The 26925-nt window shown below is 40.9% G+C and overlaps 1 protein-coding gene across 2 annotated transcripts; it reads right to left on the bottom strand.

The window, feature by feature from the left end:
• Positions 1–10990: 10990 nt before the first annotated feature.
• PTGER4 (prostaglandin E receptor 4) lies at positions 10991–24766 on the bottom strand. 2 transcript variants are annotated; one of them, XM_067730580.1, is made up of 3 exons: positions 24626–24766; positions 23145–24060; positions 10991–12944 (listed from the first exon to the last, which is right to left on the bottom strand). In XM_067730580.1, the coding sequence occupies exons 2-3, from the start codon at positions 24012–24014 to the stop codon at positions 12354–12356; spliced, it is 1461 nt and encodes a 486-aa protein (XP_067586681.1). In that variant the 5' UTR covers positions 24015–24060; positions 24626–24766; the 3' UTR covers positions 10991–12353. The 2 variants fall into 2 exon arrangements, with proteins under 2 accessions (XP_067586681.1, XP_067586682.1); XM_067730581.1 differs by having other exon boundaries at positions 24514–24635.
• Between the last annotated feature and the right edge of the window lie 2159 nt (positions 24767–26925).

The following is a 26925-nucleotide window of genomic DNA, read 5'->3' as shown; positions in this document are numbered from 1 at the left end:
AGAACAGATGGCTTTCAGTTGAGGACTCTTCTTGGTGTAAGGTCTATATCTCAACCCAAAAGAAGCAAGACCCAGGATGGAGTGCATGTAGCCACTAAATTCTGTTTATGAACCTAGCGTTTCCTCTGTATTGACATCAGTAGGCCAGGTTTGTCTCTTCCTTACACAGAGATAAGACATAAGATGGTTTAGATGCAAGACGGAGGAGAGAAAGAAATAGTGAATTATACAGAAGGAAGGCAGCTCATTTCTTCAGGCCCCAAAAGATGCTTAGCTAACACTCTTCTGTGTGTGAAGAGAAGAATGCATACATTATTTTATAAGGATGTGAATACCGATAGATCTTTACCAAGCTTGGTAACTATAATAGCAAATTCTTTTGAATCTGAGAGAAAAACAATTGATGTTCATGATAAAGATATAATCAAATATATTTAATATACTTTCTGAAACAGCACTAAACACTAACATTATATTGAACATAGTTTGTAGTATTCTTGTTTGAAAATTGTATGGCATAGACACTCATTAGTCAGAACACTACACATCCAGACCATGCCTGATGATTTGAGAATCATATATTATTCTCTAGACAACGGGTTCTTTTTGTTGTTGTTGTTTGGCTGCACCAGTGGCACGCGGGATTTTAGTTCCCCGACGAGGAGTCGAACCCGCACCCCCTGCAGTGGGAGCACAGAGTCTTAACCACTGGACTGCCAGGGAAGTCCCGACAACAGGTTCTTAGATTATAGAGTATTTATCTTAAATGTGCTAAACATTGAAAAGTCATGCAAGGTATAAATCACAGAACCTGGATCTACTTTTTTTTTTTTAAATTTAATTTTATTTATTTTTTTATACAGCAGGTCCTTATTAGTCATCCATTTTATACACATCAGTGTATACATGTCAATCCCAATCGCCCAATTCATCACACCACCACCACCACCACCACCCGCCATTTTCCCCCCTTGGTGTCTATACGTTTGTTCTCTACATCTGTGTCTCAATTTCTGCCCTGCAAACCGTTTCATCTGTACCATTTTTCTAGGTTCCACATATATGCACTAATATACGATATTTGTTTTTCTCTTTCTGACTTACTTCATTCTGTATGACAGTCTCTAGATCCATCCATGTCTCTACAAATGACCCAATTTCATTCCTTTTTATGGCTGAGTAATATTCCATTGTGTATATGTACCACATCTTCTTTATCCATTCATCTGTCGATGGGCATTTAGGTTGCTTCCATGACCTGGCTATTGTAAATAGTGCTGCAATGAAGATTGGGGTGCATGTGTCTTTTTGAATTATGGTTTTCTCTGGGTATATGCCCAGTAGTGGGATTGCTGGATCATATGGTAATTCAATTTTTAGTTTTTTAAGGAACCTCCATACTGTTCTCCATAGTGGCTGTATCAATTACATTCCCACCAACAGTGCAAGAGGGTTCCCTTTTCTCCACACCCTCTCCAGCATTTATTGTTTGTAGATTTTCTGATGAAGCCCATTCTAACTGGTGTGAGGTGATACCTCATTGTAGTTTTGATTTGCATTTCTCTAATAATTAGTTGGATCTACTTTAATTGGAGCCTATGTACAAAATTTTATGGTACTCACGTACGAAATCAGCTTTTAAATTGATGTTGTATGTCAAAACTATAATGAAGACTTTAAATTAAAAAAAGGTTTGTTTCAGAAAACTAGAGTTTCCAGGATTATAACTAACATTACATTATATACTTTATGTAATGATGTCAAAAGCTTGTTTCCCTTCCTTTCCCAGCAGTAGGAAATTGTCAGTCATTTCTTTAATTTCAGGTTTCATGAGTCAGAAGCCTTCTAAATTGACTCTGGACTTTGATTTCATGACATACATGTATCTAAATGAGCTGTGAGTTGACACAAAAACCATAGTTCTATAATTATCTTCAAATCATTAGGTATATTAAGTGTGTTTTTCCTCAGAGGTTATTATGAAACTGATGGTGTATTTTGTAATTGATGACATTTTAGGATTGAGAAAGTAAGATTTTTCTTTTTTTAACCAATAATAAAATACACATGTTTATAAATGATTTACTCATTACCAAAGTAAAATGAAATGTGTCACTTCTGCCACATGCAGTTAAGTATGTCCACTTGAATGGAAGAGAAGGGATGGCCCTATAGCCAGTGTACCATGAATTGTGCCTTAATGTGTGTTGTGTGTGAACCTCACTTGCTGTGTGTGCAGGGTGGAAGAAAGGATGAGAAATGCTGATCTACACTTTGTTGGGAAGGCAGAGGGTGGGGATGGTGCTGCTTTGGACAGCCATTAACCAAGAAATTGCAATCTCTTCCTTCCCTCCCCTCTCCCACCTCACCAGTAAAGGGAGTTTAAGATAAAGAACTGGACATACAGCCCCTTTCTGCCTTTTTTTTTTTTTTTTTTGGATGTATCATGCCTGCAGAGAGCCTGTGTTGTGGTCTCTTGCCAGAAATGTTGTAGGTTTTGCAGTGAAGACTCTCTGTCCCTGTGAGGGGAGACCTGTGGTTGTGCAGGACTGCCCATGTCTTGGTGAGCAGGTCTGTCTAATTCTGGGTTTGATATTGGGTGGCCATTGTTGTCACAAACCTAAATCACATCCTCTGACCTAGACTTTTTCAGCAGTAAATCTGACATATTAAATCTCTACATGACTTTTTGTCTCTCAAGCGGCTCAAAAAGTCAGGAGGAGAAAAGGGTGTTATTTTATGACTCCCTCAAACCCTAACAAAGATTAATGCAGATTATATTTCAATGTAAGCATGAGACAAAAACCAAATTTTTTTCTAATTTTAGCTTTTTTTTTAAACCATGGAAGTTCTATTGAAAATGGGTAATGTTAATTACAAGGCAACATGTAAACATTTGTTCAGGGTATCTAAAAGGTCTGCTGACTTAGCATTGTGCTAGACCACAATATCGACTCTAGATTTAATTTGAAGGGAAGAATATGAAACAATATCTCTGCCCACCCTGTCAACTTTAAGAGTGTAATTTACGTGTAATAACATGCATTCATTGTAAGAGCTTTGACACCATTACCATCAAGGTGTAGAGTATTTCCATTACCCAGAAAGTTCTCTAATGCCCATTTATAGCCAGTTCCCCTCCACCCCAGCAGCCAGCACTAGTCAACTACTAATTTTCTTTCTGTGACTATAAGTTGATTTGACTTTTCTAGAATTTCAAAAAAATATATCATACAATATATACTCTTTCTGACCTTTTTCGCTTAGCATAATACTTTTGAAATCCATCCATGTTGAGATCCATCCACGCTATTGTGTATATCAGTAATGTGTTCCTTCTAATGCTCTTACTCTGTTGTATGGATATCATGATTTGCACTTATTCATATCTGTTGATGGACATCTAAGTTGTTGATGAACATCTAAGTTTTGGTCTATTATGAATAAAGCTGCTATATACATATGTCACAAGTTTGTGTGTGGATATACGTTTAAGTACCTGGGGGTGGAGTTACTGAGTTTTATGATAAGTATATGTGGAACTTTAGAGGAAACTGAATCTTCCGAAGTATCTGTACCATCATGCATTCTGACCAGCAATGGATTAAAAAAGTTTCAGTTGTGCCGTTTCCTTGTCAATGCTTGGTACTGCTGTTGGTTTTCATTTTAGTGACTTCCGTGGATATGTAATGATATCTCATTGTGGTTTTAATATGCATTTCCCCGATGATGTTGAGCATCTTTTATATGCTTATTTGACGTTTGTATATCTTCTTTTGGGAAGTACCTTTTTAAACATTTTGCCCATTTTTTAGTTTGGGTTATCTTATTATTGAGTCGTAAAAGTTTTTTCTATATTCTGGATAAAAATCCTGAGATATATGTATTGTGAATATTTGGTCCCCATCTGTGGCTTGCTTTTTTGTTTTCTTAATGATACCTTTTGAAGAGCAGAAGTTTCTAATTTTGATGAAGTCCAGTATATTTCTTTTATGGTTGTATTTTTTTGTGTGCTGAGAAATCTGTGCTTACTCCAAGATCAGAAAGATTTTATGTTTTCTACTAGAAGTTTTAGCTTTTATGTCTAGGTCTGATTCATTTCACGGTAATTTTTATGTAATATATGAGGTGAAGGGCTAGGTTCATTTTTTGATTTTCAGTTATTCAAGTACTATGTATTTTTTTAAAAACTGCTCTTTCCCATTGAAATACCTTCACCATGTATTTGAGGGTCTGTCTGAGTTCTGTATTGTTAGGCTGATCCATATGTCGATTCTTATACCAATATCACACTGTCCTACAGTCTTAAAAATCAGTGTGATTTTTCTAACCTTTTTTTTTTCCTCAAAGAATCGTTTAACTATTCTAGTTTCTTTTATATACATTTTAGAATCATTTGTCTCTATCTACATGCAGGTCTAATGGAATTTTGATTGGAATTGTATTGAATCTGTAAATCAGTTTGGGAAGAATTCCCATCTTAACAATGTCACATCTTTGAATCCATGATCACAGCGTAATTGTCATTGTTTTAGATCTTTAATTTCTTAGTAATGTTTTTTAGTTTTCTGTGAATAAGTCTTGCCTATATTTTTGTTAAGTTTATCCCTAAGTACTTCATATTTTTTTGATGCTTTAAGAGGTGTTTTTAAATTTTCATTTTCCAGTTTGATACTATTACATAGAAATATAATCGATTTTTGAATAATGACATTGTAGCCTACAACCTTGATAATTCATTTATTAGTTGTATTAACTTTTTTGTAGATTGTTTAGGCTGTTCTACATATATTATCATGTTGTGAATGAAGATAGTTTTCCTTCTTCTTTTCCAAACCGAATGCCTTTTATTTCCATCTCTTGCCTTATTACACCAGCTAGAACCTCCAGCACAATGTTAAACAGAAGCTGTGAGAATGGACATTCTTGCCGTGTTTATAATCTTTTGGTCTTTCACCATTAAGTACGATGGTAGCTGTAGATTTTATATATGTCCTTTATTAAATTGAGGAAGTTCCTTCTCTAGTCTACTAAACACCTTTTTTTTCCCCCCCCCGGTACGCGGGACTCTCACTGTTGTGGCCTCTCCCTTTGCGGAGCACAGGCTCCGGACGCGCAGACCCGGCGGCCATGGCTTACGGGCCTAGGCGCTCCGCGGCATGTGGGATCTTCCTGGACCGGGGCACGAACCCGTGTCCCCTGCATCGGCAGGCGGACTCTCAACCACTGCGCCACCAGGGAAGCCCTAAACACCTTCTATAACAAGTGGGGATTGAATTTTGATAAATGTATTTCCTGCATCCATCAGAAATCATATGATTTTTCTCTTTTATTGTTAATATGATGAATTACATGTATTTTTCGAACGTCAAATCAACTGCATTTCTGGGATAAAATAAGCCCTATTTAGTTATGATGGATTATCGTTTTTAGATCCTTTTTGATTCAATGTGGTAATATTAAGGATTTTTATGTCTATGTTCATGAAAAATATTGGTCTGTAGCTTTCTTGTAATACTCTTAGCTCTTGAATCAGGGTAATGCTGACCTCATTAAAAATAGAGGTTGAAAAGTATTTCCACCTACTCTTTTCTCAAAGAGTTTCTACAGATCTGGTATTTTGTTCAATAGCGTTTAATAGAACTAACAAGCGTTGTCACCTGGATCTAGCATTTCCTTTTTGGGAAAGTTTAAAATTACAAATTAAGTTTCAAAAATAGCTACAACATAGACCTTGTTGATTGTGTCACATTGAGTGATAGTATGATTTGATTAAATTAGGATCCCAAAAAAGTCCATTTGTTGCATTGTTGATATGTCTCTTAGTCTTTTATAATCTATAGGTTCCCTTTCATTTTTTCCTTGCAGTTTATTTTTTTTTAAACTGAGTTGTTTGTCCTTTAGAATTTTCTGCTTTTTGTATTTTGTCTCTTGCATCCCACCTAATATCATTATGTTACTCTGTACCTACATTTCCTATAAAATGATTAGAATTCTTCAATTTTCTGGTAAGAATACATCATGGGTGGTTTTGGATATTTAGACCAGAAGTTAAATATTTCTGGCTATCTCTTTCTCTTTGTAATGTCAGCAGCTGTTGCCTATTTTTGCCTAGATTCATTGTTTCATTAGAGGCTACAAATGGTGATAATTGTTAGAATTTTGGTGCTAGAAAACATCTTTGAAGAAAAACTTCCCCTCATCAACTGTTTTGTTACCTTGGAAACAATTTATGTAGTACAGGCAGTTTCTGTAGTGGAGGCTTTGTTCTTCCCCTTTATTTAGCACTTTTCAAAATAATACGCTGGTTCTCTAGCACCCTCCAAATGTGATGGGTGAGGTGTTCTGTTTCGGTTTTGTATCATTATGAAGTCATGCATTGAGACATATATGTTTCGATCCTTGCAGTTATTATTTGTATTGATGTTGTGTACATCCTCAATTTCAGTAGATCACGCCAAGTTCATTTTTTCAAAATGGTTCTAATTTTATACCCCACCAACAATGTATTAGAGTTTCTAAAGCATACTTGATATTTTCATATTATAAAATTTTTACAAATATGATTGGTGTATAAGGGTGTGAATACACACACACACACACATATATGTGATTTCACTGCATATATATGTATGTGTGTGTATATATAATTATGATTTCACTGCTTATTCTTTTTTTTTTTTTTTTTAGAAATTTACGACGTGAACTATTTGGAATATGATTTGGCTCCCTTACATTTCCTCAATATATTATTACTTCTGCATCCATTTCCAATATAGTTGATTTATAATTTTGGCCTCCATCTATATTCACTGTTTAATATGACTATGTAATTATCACACATAGTTCATCTCACCTAGTCTATTATTTTTATTTTACCTTTCTTGTACTTCTCTTTTTCATGGAGTCAATATGCCTTTTTTGTTGTCGTTCTTTAGTTTTCCATGTATATATTACAAATATCCCCTCTAATAGAAATATAATACTCCCCACAATATTCCAAATATAAAATAATCCATTGATTTTCTTTCCTTTTTTTTTTTTTTTAACCTAGAGACACATCCAGAACCCCTTCTCCTGCCTTAGGCTACTTTCACTGTGTTCTACTGCAGAGCTGTTGGCCTTGAGTTCTCTTTCATCACTGTTCTTGGAATTCTCTTTGTTTCTTCCTTGTATTGAACTCAAGAAAGAGAAATATTTACCCAGTTGTTCAGATTTTAGTGTATGGACTTGCTGTGGTTGAAAGTTGTTAGGACACAGCTATGTCTGGTGTGCTCCTCTGTCCTCCTCTTCTGTGGTGTGGAATGGGGTGGATGACCTGGGAGGGTAAATAAATATAAGGTTGTGAGTGAATGGTAGAGATGCTGATATTGATACAAAGACAAGAAGCCCAACTATCTTTCTCTCTTCTTTTCTTCCAAAGCACTTCCAGCCTAGGGCTACAGCCCCATGTGTGGCCTAGGGCAGCTCAGGCTAAACAATAGGGTCGAATGTTCTCTCGAGCTGAGTCTATTTTTCTCTGGTTCCACTTCTGGCGTACCTTGAGAGCAATCATAAGATCACACTTGCAGCATCTTAGACTCAGGCTCTGTGGTGGTAGGAAGGGCATGAGGTGGGGGAGCAGTGAAAAGAGAGCAAACTTCATGGCTTGTTTTGTTCTGAAACTATGACAAGTAGTTTAGGAAAAATGACTGTTTCATGTAATGCAGATATTTCTGCATTAAAGTCTAAGGCCAAAGGCATAGCTAACAGTGAATACTACTGTGCCTTGATTTTTCCATGGCCCTTTGTGTTTGTGGCTCCGGTAAGAAACTTGTGCAGAGGGGTGGCTGTACTTTGGGAAAAGACTCTTGCATTCCATGGTCTTCTAGTCAAAGTACCACTTTAATAGCTGTACCAATATCACAATCTTTTCTAATACACTTGACCTGGTTGGTTAGATTATGAGATTGTCTTAAAGATTATGAGATGGTGTTAAAATTATCTTCCTGTCTGCTATATCCTACTGGGACCAGGTAGGATTTAATACTAGCCAGTTAGATAATCAAAACTGTCCTGCATAGAAAGTTTGACACTCTAAATGATCAGAAACAAGTTTCCCACAACAAAAAAACTGTCTTTGCATAACATAGTTGGTAAGTCTTATAAGTAAATGTGGAATGGATGACGAACAATGCTGAAGTTTTTCTTCCTTTCGTTCTTTTTAGAATAAGCCAGACTCAACAATAAAAAGACAGTGTATGGACTGAATTGTATCCCCCTGAAATTCACATGGTGAAGCCCTAAAACCCCCAGTGTGACTGTATTTGGAGATAGGGCCTTTAAGGAGGTAATTAAGTTAAATGAAGTCATAGGGTGGGCCTTAATCCAATGTGACCCGTGTCCTTTTTTTTTTTTTAAATAAATTATTTATTTATTTATGGCTGCATTGGGTTTTCATTGCTGTGCGTGGACTTTCTCTAGTTGCAGCGAGCGGGGGCTGCTCTTCGTTGAGGTGTGTGGGCTTCTCATTGCGGTGGCTTCTCTTGTTGAGGAGCACAGGCTCTATACATGCGGGCTTCAGTAGTTGTGGCTCATGGGCTCTAGAGCGCAGGGTCAGTAGTTGTGGCACACAGGCTTAGTTGCTCCACGGCATGTGGGATCTTCCCGGCCCAGGGCTCAAACCTGTGTCCCCTGCATTGGCAGGTGGATTCTTAGCCACTGCGCCACCAGGGAAGCCCCTGACTGGTGTCCTCTTAAAGAGATACCAGGGATGCATGTGTACAGAGAAGGCCACGTGGCAAGACAGCAATAAGGCAGCCATCACAAGCCAAGGAGAGAGGCCTTGGGAGAAACCAAATCTGCCAGTGCCTTTATCTTGGACCTTCAACCTCCAGGACTGTGAGAAAATAAATTTCTGTTGTTGAAGACAACCAGTCTATGGTACTTTGTTATGGCAGCCCTAGCAAACTAATACAGACATATTATCCAATTTAAAAATGCACAAATGATTTGAATGGGCATTTCTCCAGAGAAGATATACAAATGGCCAGTATGCATACGAAAAGATTCTCAACATTGGGACTTCCCTGGTGGTACAGTGGTTAAGAATCTGCCTGCCAATGCAGGGGACACAGGTTTGAGCCCTGGTCTGGGAAGATCCCACATGCCACAGAGCAACTAAACCCATGCGCCACAACTAGTGAGCCTGTGCTCTAGAGCCCATGAGCCACAACTACTGAGCCCACATGCCACAACTACTGAAACCCGTGCACCTAGAGCCTGTGCTCCGCAACAAGAGAAACCACCACAATGAGAAGCCCACGTGCAGCAACGGAGACCCAACGCAGCCAAAAATAAATTAATTTAAAAAATATATATATATATAAAATCACCATTTAAAAAAATTATAAAAAAGATTCTCAACATCATTTGTCACTAGGGAAATGCAAATCAAAACCACAGTGAGACACCACTTCATACCCATTAGGATGACCGTAATAATTTAAAAAGACAATAACATGTATTGATGAGGATGTGAAGAACTTGAAACGCTTGTACATTGCTGGTGGGAATGTAAAATGGTGCAGTCACTTGGAAAAACATTTGGCAGTTCCTCAAAAAGTTAAATATATACTTAATAAATGACCCAGCAGTTTCACTCCCAGGTATATAGAGAATTGAAAACAATATGTTCCCACAAATACTTGTACACAACTGTGGCTATCAGCGGTATTAATAACAGCCAAATAATGGGATCAACCCAAATGCTTAACTGATGCATGGATAAACAAAATGTGGTATATTCACACAATGAAATATTATTCAGCCATAAATCAGGAATGAAGTACTGATTCATGCTGCAACATGGATGAACTTTGAAAATATTATGCAGACAGTAAAGGCCACATATTGTATGATTACATTTATGTCCAGAATGGGCAAATCCATAGAGATACAGTGGTTGCCAGGGTCTAGGGGGAAAGGTGAATTGGGAGTGACTGCAAATGGGTATGTGGTTTCTTTTGGGGATGATGAATATGTTCTGGAATTAGGAGTAATGGTTGCACTCTATGAATATGCTACAATACTTTACAAGGCAAATTTTATTATATGTGTTTTATTCCAATTAAAAAAAAGAATAAGCCAGAATCAGCATTCCGGGTGGTGAACCTGAAGTAAAGGATGAGTGAGATTATGCCTTGACTATTAGTAATGCTGACTTCTGAATGAGGCTTTGTTTTTCCTCCGTGAACATGGGTGATGAATATATATATTCATTTATACGTAAATTTAGATGTTGTCTCATTGTCCATATACATGGAAGAAAAACAAAAGCTTCTCTCACAGGTAAAATATTCTCTGAAAACATTGTTTCCTATTCATTGGTTAGCACGGTAAAGTAGAAAGAGCCAGATCTCCTTTTCCCTCAGCCGGAAATCACTAAGCCATCAGGACTGTGAAGATGACAGTCTAGCTTTTCTGATATCATCCAAAAATCTCTCTAAAAAAAAAATCGCAAAAAAAAAAAATCATAACCTCACTCCTGGGGATTGCTACTCAGTGTGTTCTAATACTGGCAGCATCAGCATCACCTAGGATATACCCCAGACCTACTGAATCAGAAACTTCGTGTTTTCACAAGACTTGCAGATGACTGTGATGCATGCTAAAGCTTGAAAAGCACTGATCTAGAGAATTAACAAGTAGGAAGGGTCACAAGTTTATGCTAATTTTTTAATATTAAATATTTGGATACTTCACATGTAGCAAGTTAAGCATAATACTGTCTCCCGTACTATCCATACAGACTGGTAATTTTGAGTACACTTCGCACCCAGATCTTGGTTTCTAAATGCCCATCTTCACTAAGTGGATCCAAGGCTCTGTGCTATTCTTGTAACTTTACCTTCGACATTATTTTAAAATAAAAAATTTTAAATATTTCAATTAAAAAAGATGAAAGATGACCTGAAACAAACACACAAAAATCACACAAGTTTTCCAAAACTGATGATATGGAACTCAGACTGAGTGTATTTATTTATTATAATCTCCAAAATAATTTCAGTTGGTACAACTGCTTAAAACCACATCACTATCAGGCTCAATTTAATTACAACCAAGCAATTCACAAAAACACTTTAAGCAACAAAACATGCTTAATATTTCTTTGAGAAAGTCCTTCAAATATGTGTACAGCATTACTGGGCGTTAACACAAAACTTTTAAAAGATGACCCTTACATGCCCAATTTCTGTACCCCTTCTGTTGTGACATCTGTGAAAGGCTAATTTAACCAATCCTTCCACGCCTCCAAGTAAAGCCCTTCATGGTGCAATCTGCCTTTCTCTTAAATTTTAAAGAATATTCTAGATCATTCCTTAGGAAAGTAAAACTATGCACAATTCTGGGGGGGAAACAAGCTGCTTAGACTTTTTATTTTTATATTATACACTTCAATTATGGGTTACTTATTAAACACTTTTTAAAATTTATGTTACATTTTAAAAAGTACCAGCTAGAGAAGACAGAAGTACAAAATATTTATCAGCATATTAGTTTCTCCTGAAATCACAGTTTTCTGGATAAATGCATGCAGCATCACTAAACGTTTTTTACTATGTATTACACATAGCTTAGAAAGAACTTTAATATTTTGGCCTGTAATTTTCGTGTCTTCAATAGTATTTTGCTTTATTCCTTTAATAGTGCTAAACTCTTTCTTTTAAAAATTTATCTTTTTTATAGATACGACTCTCACTGTGAATTTTCAACACCATAGCCTGAACTTGGTTATGAAAAATATCTAACATCTGCAACTTCAGCTGGTTATACTAGGGGAGAGGGGTTACCATAATTTTATTATACCTTGTATTAACAATAAACCTTCTCACAGAGAAGACGATACTTTAAATACTTTAAATCATATTTACAACAATAAAATTCACATTTCATGCTTTAGTGAGACACGTAAATCATCCATAAGATAGTCCTCCTAGTTTATTGGAATAGAGCCCTTCTGTACCTGGCCTTCTGCTGTGTGCCAGATATAAAGCTCTTGATGTTATGAAAATAGCAAACTTATGCCATCCTCCTATCAAGTAGAAAAACTGAGGGTACATCTTCCCAGCCATCAAGTTGTAACCGAAATCCTGTATCATAGCGAGATGGCAACCAATGTGCTTCAGACCTCGGGACCCATAGGAATCAACTTGATTGTTTGAAAAGTGCCCAAAAGCCAGGATATTCTCTAATGTGCATTGTAGAATGAAGAGGGCCCTTCTGAGCACGGCTAAACAGTTCATTTATGTGTCTATTGCACAGGATCTTAGAAGCTTCCAGAAATAGTGCTGTATTTCTTTCCTTCACTACTATATACATTTTTCTGATAAGTTCAGTGTTTCATTGGGAAATGTGACTTGCAGGGAGCTCCCCTTTGGGGCAGGTCCAGCCCTGCCACTCCCACCAACCTCGTCCACCAGTAAGACACTCTCTGAGTCCTGCCCCTGTGAGGAGTCTGAGGTTTCTGATATTCGCAGAGTCCTAAGTGATGTGCTGTCTGTTTGGGTCAGGCCCATGCCAGGCACACCCGGAAGCAAATTCCTGCCTCCAAGGCTATTTTCACTGAGGTCTGGCATGTAAAGGAGGGTCTGAGACGTGCTGCTGACCTCCTTCAGCTCCCGGGAGAAAAAGGAGCGAGAGTGGCTGGACATGGCAGAGGATGTCCTTCTACTGTCTGAGCAGTGCTGCCCCGAACGCTCTCTGCGCGAACCCCCGATGCGGCAGAAGAGGCATTTGATCTTCTCTATCGCTTTACTGAGCACTGTCTTCCGCAGGAGGATGTATATCCAGGGATCCAGGATGGGGTTCACAGCAGCAATTCGGATGGCCTGCAAATCTGGGTTTTTGCTGATCACTCGCTCCAAATTTGGCTGATATAACTGGTTGACGAACACCCGCACCTGTGTAAATGAGATGCCCACATTTTAGTGGTTATCATTAAGCAACTGGGAGAAACATTTTTATGCAACGTCTAACTTAGTAACATTAGGTAGCTGCCCTCTTTTCTGTTAATAAGTGCCAGGAAAAGAGCAGCATACACAATTAGCTTCAGAAGAACCACCGATTAACATTTATGTTTCAAGTCAGTGTAACTTCAATATATTTGTAACTACCTTATGAATATCTTCCCAAGATCAAAGAGGGTATAAAAGAATGTAATGTGTGTACAGGTAACATATGCATGAAGTTCCCTGGAGAATAATTTTATTAACTTCATTTCTGTGAGTGCTTTCAAGTTTTTGTAATTCTAATGAAGTATCTTTTTTTCCCCAATAGGCACTCATTTCCTTTATGCCAGTTGGCTTTGTATATATTTAAATGAAACTTATTTTGGAAGTCAACTAATCGTCTAATCACAGAAAAGCCCAGAAATTTATTTTAGGATCTAGAAAGAATAGCCTGGAAACTTTTAAACCAATATCTGAATCTAGTATCATCTAGAATGACCAGAGAATAGTTTTTATTTTCTCTATATGAATCTGTTCCCCGGTTATAATAATCATCTAGTGTTATCAACTCTTCCTTCAAAAATCTTTTCTATAAGCTAACTATATGCCAGTAAATAAATAAATACAATAAATGAAAAGAAGAAAAAAAGAAAACCTTTCCCCTTTTTTCCCTCTAACTGCATTCCTCACCTGGGTAACTGTATCAACCACCAAACTAGCTTTCCCACCTCCGATTTCTGTTCTTTCCAATCCATCCTCCAAACTACCACCAGGAGGTTATTTTTAAAATGCAGATCTGATTATGCTACTTGGCTGCTAAGCCTTCACTGGCTCCCTGCTGCCTGGGAACTATAGTTTTGCTCAACAACTGCCACTCAGGGAATCCATCCCTCCTTTGTGTCTCTGGAGCATTTGAGCCAGTAAACAGCCAAGAGCACTCTGGACAGCCCAACAGGATGACAACTCATTCTAGTGCAGTTTGAGCTATTCAAGGGAAGGGGCACGCTGCCAGCCCAGCACAGGCCGGGATGGCATGAATGAAGTAAACACAAGGAGACCCTAACAACCTTTTTGCTGTTGTGGAGTCTTATTTTTGACAGTTAAACGTTTTTGCTCTTACCGTAATCACTTATTTACTCATATTCTTTCATGCATTTAATCATTTAATAGTAAGCCTTTATCGTGTGTTAGGCGTTGTGATGGGTTCTGGGCACAAAAAGTTGCATTAAAGACCAAACAACACTTGAAGGCAGAGAGTAACCTCCAGCGTGCAAAACAGGAAGGTAGATCAACTATTGCTGGGGATAAATGATGAGGCATTTACAGGGGGCACAGCTAACCCAGACCTGGAGGGGAGGGCATCAGAAGATGCTTCCTGTGGGAGAGGAGCTTGGACTGAGTTTTGATGGATGAGTGGGAGTTTGCTGAATTTAGAAGGAAGGACATAGCATTTTATTTTATTTATTTTTGGCTGCGTTGGGTCTCCGTTGCTGCGCACGGGCTTTCTCTAGTTGCAGCAAGCAGGAGCTACTCTTCCGCTGCGGTGCGCAGGCTTCTCGTTGTGGTGGCTTCTCTTGTTGCGGAGCACGGGCTCTAGGCGCGCCCGCTTCAGTAGTTGTGGCACATGGGCTCAGTAGTTGTGGCTCGCATGCTCTAGAGCACAGGCTCAGTAGTTGTGGCGCATGGGCTTAGTTGCTCTGTGGCATGTGGGATCTTCCTGGACCAGGGCTCGAACCCATGTCCCCTGCATTGGCAGGCGGATTCTCAGCCACTGCACCACCAGGGAAGCCCAGACATTGCATATAGAATTACTCTATTTAAAATGCCAAGTCATGGAAGAATGAAATGATATGCCAACTTCTGGGAACTTCAGATGACTCAATGAAAAGAGTATGAATTTGTATAAACTGAAGGAAGACTATCATTTTATTCCTTAGAGGTAAAAGCACTTGTTAGTTTTTACTCTTTTTAAAAAATTGAAGTATAGCTGATGTACAATGTTATGTAAATTACAGGTGTACAATACAGTGATTCACAATTTTTAAAGGTTATACTCCATTTATAGTTATTATACAATATTGGCTGTATTCCCTGTGTTGTACAATATATTCTTGTACCTTATTTAATACCTAATAGCTTGTACCTCTTAATCCCCTACCCCTTTGTTGCCCCTCCCCCTTCCCTCTCCCCACTAGTAACCACTAGTTTGTTCTCTATATCTGTGAGTCTGCTTCAAAAAAGTACTTGTTAAATGTACACTTTCACATTTACTCCTGAAGAGCAGATCTTAGAAGTTCTCATCATAGGAAAAACGTCTTGTAATTATGTGTGGGGATAGATGTTAATTAGACTTATTGTGGTGATTATTTTGTAATATATAAAAATACTGAATCCTTATTCTGTGCACCTGAAACAAATATATATCAATTATATCTCAATAAATAAATATATGTGTGTGTGTATATATATATAAATTCAAAAAACCCCCAGAATTTTTCTCTTAAAGGATGATGATGATGATGTCTGGGTCTTACTTTTAATTCCACCAGGATCTTTTATATAAAAATCTCATTGTAATTCATATAAAAATAGTGGTTTTAAGATAACTGCCGTCTGTCTTTAGTAATTATTTGATAATTATTATTGCCTTCAGTAATTATTTAAGGTTAGGGAGAAGTAAGAAGTGAGTCTCACAGCCAAGGAGGATGCATTAAAAAACCATAAAAAGAAGAAAGAACTCATAAAAACATAGCTGGAGCCATTTAATTAGGGACAAATATCTCTAACTTTAATAAGAGTTGATGACATTGCCACTTTGCCATACAGTATAATAATTAATGTTCATGGTGTATGAGTCACTAAGAAAGAATAGGGATATTTTAGAAAGATTTATAACAAATTGGATAAAAATGTCTAAAATGTGTAAATAAATTTCATTAATCTGCAAAACTCAACTTATACGAAACTTATTTCTAGATGATGCTATAGATCAGTGAGGTGTAACTGCATTTCTGTTTCTTCCTACACTGGAGTTTAGACCTCAATCAACCACAGGCTTATAATCCTTTATCAAGAAGTTGTTATTGTTTTGTTATTCATTTGTTTTGTTTTTGGTTGTAAAACCTGAACTGACTAGACCATGAAGTGATTTATAATTTTATTTATTCTACTTAATGTGAATATTCCTATGTTTTGCTCCAGAGGTCCTGTTCCAGTTCTGTTGGGGATATTACATTTTATACATTTATACATTTAGTATATTACTAAATTACTCTTCTAAAAGCCAAGAAGTTCTGAATTTAAAACACATCTGGTGCTAAATGTTTTGAATAAGCAATAGCAGTCCTGCAAATCTCATAGAATAACGCGGTCACATGGCTCTAAGATGAAATTATTACCTTGATCTCTGGAAGACAGCTAAATAAAAACTGAACTAGAATGAACAGCAGTATATGATGACTACTCTTAAAATACTATTAGAAACCATGTTTGGTTACATACTATCAAGACAAAGGATGACTGATTTTCTATCCTTTCAAAAACCAGTGAAACAAAGCATCTTGGTTTCCTCCCACCGTACTCTTTATTGAGGTTCTCAGCTGCGCCTGGGCATCGAGATTCCCTCAGGTCTACGGACCTTTTCTCAGATGAAGTGTTACAGAAACCTGGACGTTTTGAGAATCTTATTTAGATCCCCCACCCTGTTGGTGGGCGATTTTGGTCTGGGGCTCAGGTCTCCAGATGACTTCCATGTTGCTTTTTCTGCTTTAAGGCCGGCTGGCCTTCTGTTTAAGAATTATTTCCTGACAAGGGAATTATTGGTAAAAAGCATGAGATCTATATTTTACTCTCACACAGTAGGTTCCTAAGGGTAAAAGAAAGGATAGATTTAAATCTGTTAGTATCAGGCCCTCCCTGGTGTATAGTAGCCTCTAGTGAAAAACCTAAGGCAGGATTTGTGCGAATTTGAGACTTCCAACCTCTAGGTGGCAGTGTTGCTCCACTTGGGAGTTTTTGGTCCCACAGGCCGCTTAAGAAGCGTTTTGCAGGCTTCCCTTTCCGCAGTGGTTGAGAATCTGCCTGCCAATGCAAGGGAACACACGGGTTCGAGCCCTGATCTGGGAAGATCACACATGCCGTGGAGCAACTAGGCCCGTGAGCCACAACTACTGAGCCTGCGCGTCTGGAGCCTGTGCTCCGCAACAAGAGAGGCCGCGATAGTGAGAGGCCTGCGCACCGCGATGAAGAGTGGCCCCCGCTTGCTGCAACTAGAGAAAGCCCTCGCACAGAAACGAAGACCCAACACAGCCAAAAACAAATAAATTAATTTAAAGAAAAAGAAGTATTTTGCCCAGCCACCTCCAAGACCCTCTTTCAGAACAGAATCTTGGTTAATTCTAAACTTTGCATTTCTCAAATTTTTTTTTTCAAATTTTTAACATAGAAATGTTTTGTTGCTAGTTGTTTCTCCCACCGCTTCCTTACTCCTGAAAGGAGGAAGAATTTTGAACAGCTGAAATGGATATAGAAGGAATGAAATTTGTAGCTATTTAAGGGAATGTAATATTAGGAGTTACCATTCAATTTTTAAATTCCCATGACCTTTCAGAAAAGTCAGAGTGTTGTAAAAAAAAATTAATAATGGACTTACATAATCAAAGGTGACGAGAGGCAAGGAAAGAATCATCTTTGTGGCTCACTTCATATTCAGCAGTAATTAATTCTGACTACTGTTAAGGGAATGAAAGAGCTTTATTTCAGAGTTCCATGGTGGGGGGGGCGGTGCTTACAATTAATACAAGCTACTGAACCTGGTCATTTAATGTCTTCTCAGGAAAGGAGACCTCACGGGGTAGCATAAACGTGAGTTTGAAAAGCAACATTCCAAATTCGGGTAAAAACATTCTCAAAAGTTGGTCAAATCATTGGAAAAAAATCAAGATGAAAGAGTTTTCCTTTGCAGCATGTTCTCAATGGAGACTGACTTTAAGTAGAGAAAAAGAAGGCAAAAAAGAACAAAATGCCCACGTACTTCATAAGGTTTGAAAAAAACACAGCCATCTCTGCCTTACTTTAAAGGCTACTTGATTTGCTCTGCCGAAAGGGGGGAAACCCCAGATTAAGATGGGACCATCCACAGCAGGACTTCAGTGTCATGTAGGGAGGGGAAAGCACTTTTCTGCAATTCTTGTCCAATGGGCTCTTGTTACACAAATAAACATGTTCAGGCAGTTTTCAGTTTTGGAAGAGTGTGCTGCTGAGAAAACTGAACCTCTGAGTCGGAGGCGGGCGGGGGAACACCTTAAAAGAATTCACTGAATACAAACAACACATACAGTCTCTTGCCATTTTAAAAGTCTACTTTTCAGTAGCTGCAGATTTGCGCCTGTGGCTTCTTGTTAAAATTGGCATACATGACAATATTCTAAACTTCTCAAAGATGACTAGACATTAGGATTCAGGAGCATTGGAACATAACTTGGAGAAAAGATGATAAATTCAAAATTAGATGTGATGACAGGAAAGCTATAAGGGAGGCTACATGTTGTAAAGATAAATGCTGGCCCTGCTCCATAAAGAATTTATGAGCAAATTATGAAAGGGCTTAGTACAAGTATGTGGAGGCTTGGCCACTGTGGAATATACCAATAATTTTTAAACCACAGCTTAGAGGTAGCTTTGGGGTATATAGTTAATGACACGGTATCAAAAACACACACTTTCTGTTTAAGAATTAACTTGTTGGTGGGGAATGTCTAATTGAAAAAGAATGTTGAAATTTTGATTAGACTGATTTGGTAGTTGACTGTCGAGGTAGAAATGTTTTCCAACAAATGACAAGAACCTGTAACTGGATTTGTGTGCGTGTGCTCCTTGTTCTGTTCTGAGCACATAAAAGGAGTGATCTGTGTGTGCTCAGTTATCTAACTGCCCTGTGAAGAGTCCAAAATTGACACAGCTGTTACTAGAAATGCTTACCTTTTTTTTTTTTAATTTAGTGACAAAAAATATCTCTAAGTAAAGGAGAGTGGAGAGAGTGCTTGGCTGTGTGGTGGAGTGAGAGCTCTGTTCTCCTTCCCTCTGCCTCACTAACTGGCCATTTTAACTGCAGGCGAATTGCCTCGTCTCTATAGGTCAGGTCTGTACATTGAAAATTTATTTCTGCAGTGTTTGTTTTTTTAAACTCTAACTTTCAACATTCTAATAGGAACCTGCAAGAATCACTTCAGCTCTGGGGGAAAAATATCTTATTAGCAGATGTTCCATAACCAAGCCTTGACAGGTCAGCACAGCATGGCGAAAGGAACATTAGACTAGGACTCACCCACAGCCACCCAGGAAGTAGCATGATATAAGTCTTCATCTGCAGTTGAGGAATCCTAGAGCTTTTTTTAAGACTCAGATGAGATGCAGGGAAAACACCTTACTTTTACGTGCTGCTTTGCAGTCTTCAAGGTGCTTACTACTGCTGGGTCTGCAATTTTATGTTATGGCTAAAAATCTGCTTTGGGGCATTGCTATTTTTTAATTTAGCCAAATATATTTGAAAACAATAATCAGATCCTTCAGGTTCTGCTGTAATCGTGCCTGGATTTATGGTATTCCTCGTGTACCTCTAGATGTGATTTTTACGCATCTGAAACCCCATCAGTTGTTTTAAGATTCCAATTTCAGCCTGCCTACAGTAAACAAAAATCTACACAGCTTTCCTCTGCTCTAATAAACCTTTACTGATCAGATGCGGATGAAGTCTTTATGCAGACAACTAGTTTATAGTAAGGAAACAAATAAACACTCACAGGAAGCTATTTTCCTGAAGACCTAAGTTTCACCTGTCCCAGGCAGAAGATGAATCAAATTGGCCATTCTGCCCTTAACAGAGATGAATGCTTGCTACTTCAAAGTAAGAAGAAAATAAAAGAAACGAGTAAGCAATAAATACTGCCATGGCTTGCCTGTGCATGGGGGGAAAATGCCTTTTCAAATCCTACAGTGTAACTGTTTAGCCCTGAGGCAAAAGATTGGATTATAATCATTATCGTAACATTAGTAACTGCAAAATTAGGCACCAGACGTTGATCCAGCTGCAGCATTTAACACCAGGACCTTAGGAGGCTGTCTCACATATTTCTAAAGAATTCAATCCCTTTTATTATCTTAAGCATAGATTCTTTCATTTCTTTAGCTTCTCTTGTATTTTAAAAACCAGAGCCTGGTTATAAATAGAATAGACAAAATGACAACCGCCGCCTTCCCACAAAACCTTGTCATGTAATGTTCCCTGTCCATTGTATTTATATCTTTTCTGTTCATTGTTTATGACTCGCTTTAGAAAATTTTGCAACTTCAGCACAGTTCCTTATATATCCACAACTAATTTTCCAACCTTTCTCAAATTTCCATTCCAAGTTCTATTTATGCAACATATATATTTTGGATAACAAATTAAAATTTACTTTTGATCCTAAATTCAATACCAACTGCCCTCTAAGAGCCACTGTAGTTTTTCCTTCCCTGGTGTCCAAAAGATAAAAAATGTGGGTCCTTTGCAGTGACTGCTTGTTTTCCTTATATGTTGTGAGTCACGCTTTGCTAAACTGCACATAAACTGTATTTGCTCTATTATTTCCAAAGCATTTTAAATGTTTCGAAGGGTTTGATTTGCCTCAGATAGGATTAGTGACCAACTTTATTTGATAAAGTTAAAAGAGATGCTTCATTAGTTTCCTTGGAACTGAAGATAGATCTGACTATTTTAAATGTCAAAGTTCAGAAACTTTCAACTTAAATTACAATATGAATAAGAGAAACATGAAAAACAAGAAAGTTGTAAAAATAACCCAAGGAAGGTTACAGTTGTGGATGTTTCCCTTTTAATTCTTTCAGTAATTGCTAAACTGTGGCTGGGTGAGTAGTACAATGACACCGTTCTTATCATTAATTTACAATTAAATTGATTCTGAAATTAGATTTTAGTGGCCAAAACTAAAGGCTAAAAACTGAAGCTGCCATTACTTGTACGATTCCTTATTCCTTACAAAGGTATGTCCATGTGATTACTTCTCAGCTGAGCCATTGTCAATTTTCAGGGTAAAATGACTTAATATCTACTACTTGATACTGACTTTATATAGAGTATAGTCCCTGTTAGTTAAAATGTGGTTAATTTGCAAACCACAAATACAGCTCCTATAATTTCTTGCCTCTTACTTCTCAAATAATGTCAAAGGCTTTGTGATAAATGGCCCTGCACCATTGGGTCAGATCTGCTATTTCAGCTCATAAGAGGCTTGAAGAAAACAATTCATCTGTGACTGTGCGGTAATCAACAGCTTCACATGCTTATCTCCAACCAAAACACATTTTAAAAGTATGTGCATGTCGCTAAGCTTCTGGCTCTAATTTGTCAGTTCCTTCAAGTGCATGTTCTGCAAACAACAACAACTCACTTTGGCATTTACTGTTCTGTAAAACATAACGCAGAGGCCACAGAAGGAAGCCCCAGCAGAAGCAGAGCTGTTTCTTCCAAAATCTCACTTTATTCTGAGTTGCCATTACAGACAGTAAAATATATTTATGTGGCTCGATCAATTCTGTAAATTATACTGGGTCCTGCAATGGTTTAAAGGCCCTTCTGGCCAATTATATTTACTTCTGTTTATACAAATTGGCAAGAAGCTACTGTATGCTGGCTCTCAGCCACTTCGAAGTTCCTTCCATTTACAGTCAATTTTACGAGAGATATAATATTTTTATATTAAAGATCCCCCGAACGGCATTAATAAGGGAAAAGAAGGAATAATAAGCTGTTACATTTATTTTCTTTTGCTCCCAGTCAGCATAAAAAAAAACCCAAACTTTTTTGAGTTGATAGTTTAGAATTTCCAGGAATGAGGTGTTTTGAGAGATGGAAAAACTCAGAACTAGTTGCTTTCAAGAGAAACTCTAGATACAGTCGTATGTGCATCTGCCCATGGGTTTCTAGTGCAAACAGAGGAGAACTAGGTAGGCTTTCAACCTTCCTGCTTATGACATTTTAAAACACTTTGAAAGTTAATCCAAAGGCAATTTAAAAGAAGGTGGTGTCCTGAAAATAAAGTGTACCAAAACTCAAATACACACACTGCTGCGAAGGCCAACATTACAAGCGTTCTCGGAGGGAGACATGACGTAATAGAAGAGAGGCAGGGTTTGGAGTCAGAAGGGTCTGAGGTTCATTTCAAGCTGCACGGCTTTGGCTTGGCAATAAATAAGATGGCCATCTCTAAAACCCCATTTCTCTAGAAAGGCACTGTACCTCTCACAGCTGATGATTCGAATTCAATACCCCATGTACATCAGGCTGCCCTTAATATGCCCCCTGAGAAACCTTGCTTTCCTGGCCCCTAGAGAGAATGACGGAACCCGAGTCTGGACCATGCCTGTGTAGGGCCACATGTGCACTGCGATGTGCTTCTCACCATGGTAAAGAGCAGGGAGTTCAGCTTGATAGACTAGCTCTGCTGGATTATTTTAAGCAAGTCACTCCCTGTGTAAAGTGAAGGAGTTAGACTAGACCAAAATGCATCCAATGTCCCTTCTAGCTCTAAAATTCTACATAATCTACCAAAAAACCCGACATAAATAAAAACCCCACTATTGTAAGGAGTGTACACCAAAGAGATCACCACCTGATGTTTCGGATTCTGCCCTAGACAGTGCAGAGGACGGGGCTAAGTCACACTACAACGGTTTCCCCTCCGCATCTGACAGAGTGCGGCGGGTGTTCCCGGAAGGCTGAAGACCAGTGTCAGGCATCAAGGGGTAGGGGCTGTCCCGAGAGAGTGAGAGAGAGAGAGAGAGAGAGCGAGCGAGCGAGAGATTGAGAGTGAGTGAGAGAGAGAGAGAGAGAGAGAGAGAGAGAGAGAGAGAACCCGGGTTTCGGGGAAGGAAACGGCGATGTAGGGGAAAGGCACCTGCTGCATCTCTTTAGCGACGGGGCCTAAAAAGAGGTCGGGGCTGCTCTGAGAAGCAGACCGTGCAGATCCAGCCCCTACCTGGAGGAGACGCGTTGGTGGCCGAGGAATGAGAGGAAGAGGAGGGAGCGGGAGATGGAGGAGGGAGGTGGATGCAGGAAAAGGGCCGAGTGGAGCCCTGGCCCCAGCCACTCACCACAAGCGGGATGGAGCAGATCAGCACCACTAGGGAGGTGGCGATGAGTAAGATGACCATCTGGATCTCGGCGCCCGCGATGCGGCGGAAGCTCCGGCGGCGGCGAAAGTCGCTGAGGCGCGGCAGGGCGGGCGAGGCGGCGGCCGAGGAGCCCCGGTAGGCGGCCTGGACCACGGCGGCTGTCGCGTGGTGCTGCTCGGTGCCCAGCGAGGTGCGGCGCATGAACTGACGGTGCATGCGGAGCAGCGCGCCGCACACGAGCACGTTGCAGAGCACGGTGGCGAGAATGAGGAAGGAACTGAAGCCCGCGTACATGTAGGAGAAGGCGGCGTGCGCCGTCACATTGGTGGTCCAGTCGATGAAGCACCAGGTGTCCGGGTACTGCAGCCGCGAGCTGCCCAGGCCCATGTTGGGCAGCGCGCAGAAGAGCACGTTGGACGCGTAGACCGCGAAGAGCGTGAGGCCCGCCAGCCGCTTGTCCACGTAGTGGCTGTAGAAGTAGGCGTGGTTGATGGCCAGGTAGCGCTCGATACTCATGGCACAGATGATGCTGAGCCCCGACAGGCCGAAGAAGAGCAGGATGAAGGTGCTGTACTCGCACAGCGCGGGGCCCCCGGGCCACTGGCCCTTCATGTACGTGGCGATGGTCACCGGGCTCACCAGCAATGTGCCCAGCAGGTCGGTGACCGCCAGCCCGCATACCAACGTGTAGAAAGTCGTCTCCTTTTGCTCTTTGCGCGACTTGCACAGCACCACGATGGCCACCAGGTTGCCCACCACCCCGAATATGAACATAACCGCCGGGATGGTCACTGGGCTGTTCAGTCGGTCGGAGGCCAGGGCGGATGCATTGCTTCCAGGGGTGGCCATGGTGGTGGCCGGCGGTACACTGCCTTGGAGCGCGAGGCTGGGTCTGCTGTCGGTAGGAGAGAGACAAAGACGCGGTGAGCGGAAATTACCACTTGCAAAAAGGTGTCAGACCCGCGCCCAAGAGACAATATGCTGATGAGACGAGGGGAGCAACTCGATCCTACTTTGTGGATTGTAGCCACTTACCAACTGCGGCTACCGAAATCTCCAGGCTCCGGATACGTCCTGCCAGCAGCACCACTCTACTGGCATTAATATTTATACGTTAGTACTGCCATTCTCTCCTCCTCCAAGCCAACTCATCCACTGCCAAGATGAACAAGACTTATCTCAAGGGAAAAGTGTTTTGCTCGTTTTCCCGACAGATTCTGAGTCAATAAAAGTCTCACTGAAACCAGGTTACGGAAGATAATTTGGAGAGCGCGCTCTTCCCTCCCTGGCTCGGCTCAAGGGGCGCCCGCCCACCGCTCTCTGCCCAGTGCCTCCAACCCTATCTCACCTGTGGTAGCCGCGGAGGTGGCAGCCACGTAAGCCCCCAGGGTCAAGCCTCGGATATCCTGGACACGCCTTCACCCTGCCCTCAGCCTTGCCCCGCTCAGTGTGGAGCTTACCAAGCCTTTGCCTTCTCAGAGCCTGCTCTCGGTGGCTGCCAATTTTCCGGTACAGGGGTCAGAGCGGTCAGCTTTCAAAAACTTGGAGAACCAGAAGGACAGCGAAATGGGTCAGTGAAGCCTGATCTTGGATTTTTTTTTCTTTCTCCTTTCCTTCGTTTCTTCAAAGACGATCCAAGCTTTGCGAAGCCCGCGGGTCTCGTCCGCGGACGGACGGCGCTCAGGTGTACTGCCGCGCGCGCAGGTGGCACCGAGCCTCGATCCCCGGCTCGGGCCGCCTTCCTTCCCAGCCCAAGGCAGCGCGGGCGGCTACCGGGGCTGGCGGCTGCAGCTGAGGCCGCTTTTGGCGCCCTGGGGGCGGCTTGAGGTCCACTCGGCCTGAGGCTCTGACCTGGGGCCGTTCATCTTCCTCTCGCGCTGCCTGTTTGGAGCTCCGCTCTTGCCCTTCCAGCCTCTGTACAAACTTTTCTCCTGCTTCAAGTTTCCCTGGCGGAGGCGGGGCCACACTGTGCGCGGCCCGGGCGCCCATTGGCCAGACCGGGAGGGGGCGGGGCGCGTGCTAGCTCCTCTGCGCGGCGAGGAAGCTCCGCGGGCTGGAGGGAGGGGCTCCGGGCTGCGCGGATCCCACCGCGCCTCGGGGGGCGGCTCCCTGCAGCTTTCCCGCCCTCCAACGAGGTAGGGGAGGGGGTGTTGGAGACTTGGTCCTCTCACCTCAGGCAGGTGGTGCGGAGAAGCAGTGGTCCGCGGGAACCCTGGGGAAGCCCCAGTGCTCTTCTGTGCACCCTCTTAGGTACTCTGAAGTCGGCATCCAGCGGGGCCAGCTCTGAAACCGGCATCTCTTCTTCCTCACTGCCTCCCGCTCCAAGTGGGCTGTTTCTCGCACCTACTTCACGCGGGTCGCAACATCTGGGTGCTGGGAAGGGAGGTCAGCGGCTTAGGACTCTACTTTGGAACGCCCGAGGTGTGTGTGTGCGCGCGTGCGCGCGTGGCCCGGGGAGGAGAAATAGGGTGTGTGCGCGCGTGACCCCGGGTCAGCAGTAGGGTGCGCGCGACGGTTGTGGTGGGTGGATGGGCGGGTGGGCGCCAGGCATGGGCGGGGAAACAACGAAGAATCCATCTTCTCACCATGAAAGAAGTTAGTTGGCCCAGGCCGTGGGCTGCTCTCGGTAGGGCAGTCCCAGGCAAAAATTAGGAGCCGGGACAGTAACCGCTCCCGGCGCAGGTGGCAGAGCCCCGCGGCTGCGGAGAGGTGGCGCGCGGTCCCCCAGGGGAGGGGTAGTGAGGGGGAAGGGCTGCCTGTCTAACCGCGGAGGGCTTTCTTCTCCTCCGGGGAACTTCTCCGCCTGGCGACAATGGTTAGACTGAGCTTCGTGTCTTGGCCCTGTTACGTTCGTGTTTAGATACCTTCACCACGAATCCTTGGAAAGGCTGATGCAGAGTGAGCCTGGGATTTGAAAGTAAAGGAATCAACTCTAACCCTGGTCAACTCTTGGAAAAGCCCAATTGCTCTACCTTTTTACTTTGAATTACACTATAATTTCTTCTGTGATGGGAACAGTCTTTTTGACGACGCGTTATTCACTTCTTTCTATTCTACCTCCTGAAGTAAGAACTGAAAACTAAAAAAAGTGGTTGTAAAACTTTATGGCATAATTATAATTGCTTCACCATTTTTTTTTTTAAACCATGAAGTGAGATTGTGTGAGTCTTCACAATTTCAGTTCCTAAGAAAACCTCTTTCCAGGGGTTGTATACATGCATTTTAACATATTGCATCTCCTCACAGGGTAGGTAAATAACTTGATTCTTCTTACGATGAGCAGGTACTTATGCCTTAAATATTATTTCATGAATGAACAAACCTAAGAATTTATCTGGTTCTCCAGTTATTCTCAAATGACACAGTAACAAATAATAGGAGAAACAAAAGAGGGCATTTCAGATTTCAACTAATTACAGGACATATTAGAATTGTATTTACACATTTTGTGTAAGGCACCATGTGGATATATTGATACATCATTCTGTTGTTTGTATTGTTTCCTCATGAATATCAGGGATTCAGAAAGAAAAACACATTTGTTACCCAGTATAAAATAATTGATGGCTATTTGTCAGTTTCTCGGAGTCTTAATCATCACTATAACCACTCCTGTTGTCTGTGCTTCCCATGAGTAGTAAGCTCTAGGATTGTGTCAGCACTGAAATCAAATCAACACTAGAAAAAGGAAACTGCACCTTCTAACCCCCAGTCTTCTCTGACCACATTGTATCACTATTACCCTGTCAGGTGGTTGTCA

The sequence above is a fragment of the Pseudorca crassidens genome, chromosome 3 (genome assembly GCF_039906515.1).
Source record: "Pseudorca crassidens isolate mPseCra1 chromosome 3, mPseCra1.hap1, whole genome shotgun sequence".
NCBI classification, from domain to species: Eukaryota; Metazoa; Chordata; class Mammalia; order Artiodactyla; family Delphinidae; genus Pseudorca; species Pseudorca crassidens.
The sequence above is the reverse complement of the archived record's forward strand: the minus strand, read 5'-3'. Positions and strand labels throughout refer to the sequence as shown.